This window comes from Callorhinus ursinus, unplaced genomic scaffold, assembly GCF_003265705.2.
Source record: "Callorhinus ursinus isolate GAN/ISIS: 27379988/994484 unplaced genomic scaffold, GSC_fseal_2.0 scaffold4, whole genome shotgun sequence".
Taxonomy (NCBI): Eukaryota; Metazoa; Chordata; class Mammalia; order Carnivora; family Otariidae; genus Callorhinus; species Callorhinus ursinus.
In genome coordinates, this window is record NW_027397066.1 from 87,806,820 (window position 1) to 87,815,772 (window position 8,953).

At 40.2% G+C, this 8,953-nt stretch overlaps 1 protein-coding gene across 1 annotated transcript in view; it reads right to left on the minus strand.

Moving 5' to 3' along the window:
- DKK2 (dickkopf WNT signaling pathway inhibitor 2) overlaps positions 1-8,287 on the minus strand; it is a 96,825-nt gene extending 88,538 nt beyond the window's left edge. The window contains exon 1 of the mRNA XM_025873653.2: positions 7,955-8,287. Coding sequence (XP_025729438.1) covers positions 7,955-8,176 — 222 coding nt within the window. The 5' untranslated portion in view covers positions 8,177-8,287. The remainder of the gene's footprint in view (positions 1-7,954) is intronic.
- Positions 8,288-8,953: the final 666 nt, after the last annotated feature.

Genomic DNA, 8,953 nt, shown 5'->3' on the forward strand with positions numbered 1-8,953 from the left:
AGGAAGGAAGGAAGGAAGGAAGGAAGGAAGGAAGGAAGGAAGGAAGGGAGGGAGGAATAACCCAGAAAGGAACATGGAAATATGTAGCAACAGAAGTAAGGGGATAAATTAAGTATTAAAGGAAAGACTACAGAGTATAGAGATGATTTTTGGAAAGAAGACCTTGGATTTCAAGAGATAAATTAACCCAATGCCTGTTGAGCCAAGTTTCAAAGGGTTAAGATGAAGTGAAGCTAGAATGAGCAAGTGAAGACCATTATTTGAATGTGAGCTGTCATTTCAGTCGGTTTTAAACGACAATTCCCCCCACCCATCCTCCCATTTGAATGCAGTCTTTTAGCTCATTATCAGATAGAAACACTTATTGGCAAATAAGCTTGGCAGCTTGTTTCTGATCCGTTAAAAGAAATTTATCACGTACTTCAAAGAGATGACTTTCACTCTTCATTTAACATTGTTAAAATATTTCCAAATTACCTGAATCATGAAAGAAATAGCTCAAATAAAACAAAGAAAGTGAAGGGAATGGAATGGGAATAATGAGCTCCAAATTTCTGAGTACTCCTAGTAGGACAGCTGACACTCAAAGAGGGTTGTAAACCTTCCAAATTCTCAGTAAGCTCTCTGGGCCCCAGGCTGTGCAGAAAGTGTCAAGAAACTTGCCTTTGCAGAGGCTATCTCACTTTGGAGAATATCAAATTAATGCTGTTGGCAGCAGACTCTAACATGTTGTTCAATTATTTTGGTTCCTGTGGTTAAATAACTAATATTGCCATGGCGGTTAGGACCTTCACTTACTGCGATTATATTTTAATGTCTGCTATACCCTGGCTTCTGTGTAATTTCACCAATTACTCAATTATATGTTATGCTTACTTTGTATGAGACAGCACTGACTCACCATCCCTATATTCACATCCGATACAAGAAAAGCAATAACATATTTGTGTGTGTATTTATTTTGTCTTGTTTTGTTTTACAATTCCTGGCCTTGGTGTAGAGTTCATTTGCTTCCCTCATGCACATCACATGCATTTATTTAGTTGCCCCTGCCCAGTTTGGCCAGGGGAAGACTGAACAGCCACTTTCTATTTTGTGTGTGAGCACTGGGCCTTACCTATTTCTGTTATGGTAGTAGTAATAATGACATTAGCACAGTAAATAAGTGTACTTTCCTCTCCCTCTGGCCCAGTCACATAAGTATCATTACTCTTATGGTTGCTATTGTTATTGTATCTTATTTTACATATTTAAAAAAAACAGAGATTGAAGTGCCTTTTTCAAAGACATTTAGCTGGTTAGTGGCAAGTCAGAAGTTAGAACCTGTTTGGAAACTATAGTGTTGTAGAGTTGCTACAGATCGTCTGATTCTCTGAAAGGCAGCTAGAAGGAGTCAAAAGTAAGGGAGACATGAAAGCAATAGTAGGCTCTCACCCTAGATAATTTTTCCCCATCTGAGCAGAGCATGAGTGATGCCCACCAAACCAACTCACAGTCCTTGTACAGAAGTCCCTGAGAAGGCCTGTGCCTGCTGTCAGTGGGCACCTGGTAGCGCTCAGATGCAGGGAGATGGATACTGGGGAGGGTGGTTTGCCTTTCTCCTTTTAACACTGCGTGACTTATACAAACTGCGTAACCTCTCTGTGTCTTAGGAAAATTATTGTTTTATCATTTATAAAATATTTCATCATTTCTAAAAATAAGGATGATAATAGGACTTGCCCTTTGAAGGGCTGTTAAGAGGCTCAAAAGAGTTAATTAAAATGAAACATCTGGAGCAATTCATGGCACAGAATAAATTATAAATGGAACCTCAAACTATAATTTAATGTGTGTTATAAGTACTTGTAAGCCAGTTAAGAAAATAATATGTCTGAAGATCACTCACTTCCTTCAGTTCCTAGAAAAAAGAACATTCTTTAAAGCATAATATGGAGAACTAACATCTTTTAGGAAATGTTTGGATAGATCCACCATTTTAAGATATCAGTCCTCCTAATTGTGATGCTTTGACTGGTTTTGCCACTTACTGTACTTATTCACTCATTGATTTTATATATTTGTTTTAGAGAGGGTGGGGTAGTTAAAATTTGTATGACTACGAAATATGTAACTATTCTGTATACCAAATTATAATATATAAGTGGAATCAATTAAATTAGCACTGTAATATATTTAAAAGGATATCTGATGCACATTTGTCCCTTTTATTTGTGGAGGAGAGAGACGTAATGGGTTTTTAAAAACTTACTACTTTTGTGCTTTTTCTGATTTCATTTCTACATTTATTATCTGGAGCACATAGATAAATCTAAACTAGTATTAAGATCCCACAAATATAATCTGTTATACAGATTCAGTGGTTGTGGAATCAGTATTGAAATAATAATTCTGTTTTTTAATGCCTACATAAGCTAATTACTTGAGTTAAGATACAGCATTTTCGATCTGATATTGAAATCCCTCTGCCTTAACGTTTTCTCTGATTCAGTTTACAAGGATTTATGGGATGAGCTCTCCCTAAGGACATTTGATTAGATGTTGGTATCATTCATGGCCTTCCAACATTGGTTTGAACTCAAAGAAGTGAGCAGTGACCCAAAGTTGCTAGCATGAGAGACACGCTGGGAAACCACTACTTAAAATATTTGGGTGGTGACTTTTCTTTCTGTGGACAGATGTTCCTATCAAAAAAATCTCCCATATTTTATATCAGTTGACCTCTTTGTTTGGGAGAATGATTTATATTTGTCCTGAAAAAAAAAACAACAATTAGAGAAAAGTATGTTGCTGTTCTCTAGTTCCTGGCAAAAATCAACAGAGGAGGAAGAGAAAATTAACTTCTGCTTACCTCACATGGTAAAACTAAATTTTCATTATTCCTTCCATATTTAATCTATGTTATCTTAAAGCAATCCTACACAAGGCAAAAATCTATCCACTATTATTAATTTTGTTTCCTTTTGGGTTCTGCCTCAAATTTAAAAAAAAATGACTCAGTAAGAGTCACAGGCAGACACAAATATCGCATAAATCTTTTCAATTATCAGATAAATAACTAGGAGCAGCTTTATGTCCTTTATCGATGAACACAAGTAACTAGAAGTCCAACGAAGTAAAATGACTTTAGAGGGCTATCAGGGAATCACAGATAGAAATAAGATTGTAATTCATTTTGATGTTACATCAATATCAAAGAATGAATAGCCAGAAAAGAGTGAGTCTAAAATGTAAATACATTGATTTTATAAAAGACCTCTATAATTTAACAGGTTATTTTAATATCCATTCAAAATGATTGTGCGGGAAAAGAATAAGTGGCAATATTCTCCTAGAACAGAATATATCAGTTACCTTTCTGTTACATTGCTTTCTCTACTTTAAAAACTATAAGATTTGAAACATCCTGGGAGGAGTTTGCATTAGAGGGGAGTACTAAAGAAGACTCTTGTAGGGTCAAAGTCACAGCTGGAGTGAGTTTAAGTAAACTTGTCCCTTGCTCTCTCTCCTCTAGCACAAAAATGAAATGATAGATGCTCGTAGATTATCGTTAAAATACTTTTCTTCCTATTCACAAGGTCACCTTCCACTTGTACCAACTATTAATTTCTCTATTATTCACAGTGAAGGAACAAGAACCTTACTGTGGATTGTTTCAAAATCTTTCTATTTTGGAAACTTTAAATTTTGAAAATGATTTGCATTCCCGATTACACTTAGCGTCAGTTGATGTCCAGAGGAAATCGCAGATATTTACTCTCTAGCAGGAGAAAGTTGGGCTAGGGTTAAAAAAAAGTTATGGATAATTTCAAAAAGCGAAGTGATCACCTATAGAAAATAGACTATCTAGTTTATATATAGTTGATTTTTGTGAGCACTTTCATGAGTGTTTACGCATACAAGTAGATGTGGCACTTTTATTAAAGAAAATGCAATACACAAATATTAGTACTCTCTAGCTGACTTCTGTTTCAATGCATTTCAAGCATTCTTTATTCACAGCACAACTTCATCTAAACCTGTCCAAATGTCCAAGTTATATGAGAAAATCATAGAATCTAAATTTGTGTTAAGCCAGTTTTCAGCTTCTTTTTTAGAGATACATGCCAGGAAGCTTATTTACACTTAAAAACATAATTATTTTCCACTGTTCTACTCATAACCTTTAAAAAAATATTTAAAAATCCTATAGCATTGCATTCAAATTAATCTGCTTGTCTCAAAAAGACAAAGCAAGGAGTAAAGAAGACTAAAAGAAGTAATTACAAGCACAAATCCAAAATGTTTTCCAGTTACAAAAAAAAAAAAAAGTGAACTGCAAAGATAAATTGAGTTTTTAAATTGCTTGTTTTCAATTTGTTCTTAAGGGTGGCCGATAAAAGTTGATCACCTCAAACTCCAGAGGTGATGTCGAGTAACAGTGTATTTATTCAGAATATATGTATCCACATGATATTAAAGATTTTGTTTAAAATGCCTTTTAATTTAGAATGTTTGCAATAATCTCTTTAGACACTGAAATATATTGACATGTATATACATTAATAATAGTCCACAACTTAATTTATCCCATATACTTAGACGGATGTACACTATCTTTTAAAACCCGTAAGGAATAGATGAAAACAGAAAGTCAGATTAAACCGTATGTATGAATAATTCAGCAAAATCATTTTTGCTCCTTCTGTATCAATCACCTGAATACTGCCATATTCAATTTTCTATGTCATTTTCCATCATAACTTATAACTGTATTTGAAAGCAAACCTAAAAATGGAATTGTAACACCTCTGAAGAACAGTACGTTCTCTTTCTGAGCTCTCTAAATCTTTCCTGACATTCAAAGGCATCTTTTCCAGTAGTGATTTACAAATAATCCACCTTGCCTCCAGAACAAATAGAATTCCTATACATAAGAATGTTTACCTTATATGAATACAGACTACATTGAATGAAGAAAACCTTGGGGCCCATTTTGTCTCATTTTTACTTTTGTAGATTAGTGAATTATTAAATTCCTTCAATAATTTATTCTGCAATCACAATAAATTTTTACTTTAATTCTCTATTCTCAAAGTAAGTCAGAAAAAACAGACAATTATTCAATTTTCACTTAAGGAAAAGAAGACCAAAGACTAAGTTTCTAAAGTGCCTACTTGAATTTGCATCCTACAGTTTCCTGTTCCTGAATCCTGTATCTCTGAAACACATACATTTCAGCATCAGCAATCAAGGATGGGGGAGGGAGAGACAATCAACTGATCAGGCCTCAGGATGACACTTCTTAATTAGCTAGTTTGATCAGCTGGCACTTTAGTTCCAATCTTCTCAATCATATTTTTCTATTCTGATGGATAAAAATTCAGCTCAGCTACAATTCAATTCTAGATTTTTTTTCTCCAAAACAGGATATGGCATCTTCCTCTTTGAATAGTCTTTCTAACTTCCATTCCATTATTGAAAATGGGAGTTCTAAGATTTGCAGAAACCACATAACTAGTAGAATAAAGAAGGTAAAGAGACCCATAAATATTCAAAGAATTCCTCTTTCTACTTCAAAGAAGATAGATTTTTCTATTTGTTTTTTCATAATAGTATACATTATAGATCACCTGCAAAACAAGTGAGAAGCCAATAACAAAAGATAATCCTCCTATTTTCCAGCTATCTTACTTCAATTCAACTCAGTGTTTTATTTTATGTTACCACTATCTCTCATAAATTACCATTTTCTCACAAATCCAACATCAAATCTTAAGGATATGGTATCACAGTTAAGTAAATATAATGAAATATATTCCATGGAACCACTAGGTTATGGAGAGTATATAAGAAATTCAACTCAAAAAGAAGAAAAAGAAAGAAAGAAAGAAAGAAAGAAAGAAAGAAAGAAAGAAAGAAAGAAAGAAAGAAAGAAAGAAAGAAAGAAAGAAAGAAAGAAAGTTATACTCATTTGTAAAATAAATAAATTTTCCGTTTGAAGACATGCAAATAGAGTTGCAACCTCTTTAAGGAGCAGATATTTGGAGAGAAAGCGAAATAGACATATCAAAACATAAGACATAAGCTAGATTCTGGGCAGCAACCCTCAGTTTAGTCCATGTAACTCCATGGCTAATGACAGTTCTGACATAACTGATAATTTGATTCAGGAACATCAAGTGTTGGGGCCCAGTGGTGATAAAAACAGAAAGTCTTTTACAGAAACTCACAGAACATACATGGATTAGAATCGAAAGGAACTTCAAAAGATCATTGGGTCCATCCCTCTGTCCTTGGCTGAACTAAGTAAACATCTAGCTCTCTTCAACTGATAAGGTGGAATTTGAAGTCAATACCATTAGAGAAAAGTCTTATGATTTGGATTGACAGCATCCTTTCTAAACTTTGCCTCATTTCATGATGGATGTCTAAGAAAATGTTATGTTTCTTACTATCGAAAGTGTCAGGGTGTTTCGGAGGAAAGAGTAAAAGGGAATGAGAATGCTCACGTAAATGTGGAGGTATATGCACATGTGCGAGAATGTGCAAAGGATATGTATGCATGTAGTATGTAGGCATATATATAGTTTATTTCCCTTGAGACCTGGAAAAAAAAAAAAACCTGTGATTGTAGACTGTATTCCTTTGAAAAGATAGCTGAAATGGTTGCCATTTCAAAGCCTAGTAAGCATTCTGGAACTGCAAAACTAGCAAAATTGTCCCCGTGAGAGGGCAGTAGGGGGCCAAGTGCTGCTAACTTTCCCCTCGCTGTCCCTCCAGGACTGGCCCTTGCTCTCACCCTTCACCCTGCTGCCTGCCTGCGCTAGGGGCAGGGGCATGGAGGACACCGAGAGCTCGCGCTGTGGCTGCAGAGAGCTCTTCTGATGAAACAAGGAAATTCAGGATCCGTGGGGCAACGAGCCACCTTCACGGGTTGACAGTTGTGCTGAGAGGTGCGCGTGCTGTTTGGCCAACTAGCTTTCAGTTTTGGCTTCCTACAAAAGGAGCAGAAAGGGGGAGCTGTCGTGGTTCCTGGTGCCCACAAGGCCCCCCTCTCTTGGCCATTGCGCGCCGGCCACAGCGGGTGCCGAGTGTGCACGTTCGTTTTATAGTGTGTGTATGTTTGTGTAACTCATCGCAAGCGACTGTCAATCTATCTGACGCCCTCTTGCAAGAATGACTCCGGGCTCCACCTTGCTATATCGCAGGCACTCCGGTCGCCCGCGCTACGATGCTGTCACTGTTACTTCATCATATTGCTCCCTCCTGGATGATTTATTTACGAGGCTACAGAAGTGAGAAATGGCGTGTCTGTTGAAGTTCTGTCTGTGACCTCACTTCTTTGAAGGAAGAAAGTGGTTGCGAGGGGAACAGAACCTGAAAGAGGGTAAACTCCCCCTCCAGATTGTGAAATGCGACAGTAAAGAGACCAGGATCTGGACCCAGACTGTTCGGATTGGAATCCCACTCTGCCACTTAACATTAGCTTGTGTGCCCTGGACAAATTGCTTAATCACTCCGTAACTCAATTTCTTCATTGGCAAAATGGGGAAAAGTAACAGCGCCTAGTTCATAGGGTTGTGAAGATTAAATATATGTAAGCGCTTAGAACGGTGCCTGACCCAAAATCGTTGCTATGTGTTAGCTGCTACTAACATCATCATCAGCATTGCCGTGGTAAATTTGGAGAAGGACCATTCCCCACCAGTACACACTGGATCTTGTACCTGCCCATGTCCCCAAGCAAAGGTGGGAGAACCCTAACCCGCCCGCTCCACGCCCTCCAGAACCTGCAACCACCAGCCACCCCCACCCACGAAGATCTGCTTCCGGGAACCCCACCCCAGCTGCGGGGCGCGCCACACCTGGGGGCGCACTTGAAAGGTTGAGGGGTGCAAAGGCAAACTACGCGCTCTAGAGCGTTGATGCCTACCGCTCTTGGGTATAGAGTGTATTTGGAGTGTTTTCCTACCTGCCCCAGGTTTTTGCCTTTCTTACTGCCGCCGAAAGCCAGTCCTTGGTATGTGCCCGCTGATCGATTGGCGGCCTGGGCAGGCGTCTCCCCGCCCAGGGAGGACTTGATGGAGTTGAGTTTGGCCCGCGAGCTGTCGAGCTGTGAGCTCTCCACCATCAGCACCGCGGCCAGTAGGAGCAGACAGCGGGACGAGTCCTTGCCCCGCATCAACGCGGCCATTTCCCGGCGAGGGGTCCCCGGGGAGGCGCAAAGCCCGGAAGGGTGCGGGTGCAAGGGGAGGGAGGACCCTAACACCGGGCCCCTCACTCGGGGTGCGGGGGCTCGCAGGCTCTGTTCCCCCAACCCTACTTGGCTTCGGGGGCCCAGCACCGTATGAATTCAGTCTCACGCCTCAGACCAGGAGCGAGAGCGACCCAAGCAAGACCCGCTTCTCCACCAGGGCAGGAAGTTCTGCAGGAACTGGAAGCAATCAAAGGCGAGGCGCCTTCTCGCCAAGGAGGCGTGACCCGAGGTGCAAGAAGACCCAGCCCCACAGACCGCACCGCTTCAGTTGCTCCTTGCCCCGCACCACCGCGTTCCCGCCGGATCTCCGCGGTCCAGTTCTCTTAATCGGCTCTGGAGGGCCACACCGGTTCCTTCTCCTTCGGCCTCAGTTGCTTTTCTCTCCTCTTTTCCTTCCCGACCCTTTATGTCTCAACCTTTGCAGGACACAATGATAGCGGGCGCTATTAGGGGGATCAGGAACGCCCCAGACCGGACCCTCGAGGTCTGAGGAGAGCCGAGGTCTCCCACGCGCGCGGGCACAGTCTCGGCGAAGTGTCGCTCCCCGGTACACACCCGGGAGCCTACTGCTGCCGGAGACGCAGCAATGCCCTGGGAGCGGTCGTGCGCGCCGCGCGGTCTCGCTCTCTCCGTTTGCTCTCTCACCGCCGCCCCCTTTGCTTTTTATAGCTTCCCACAGTGGGGTTTTTTTTTTCCTCCGCCCCCAATTCAAGA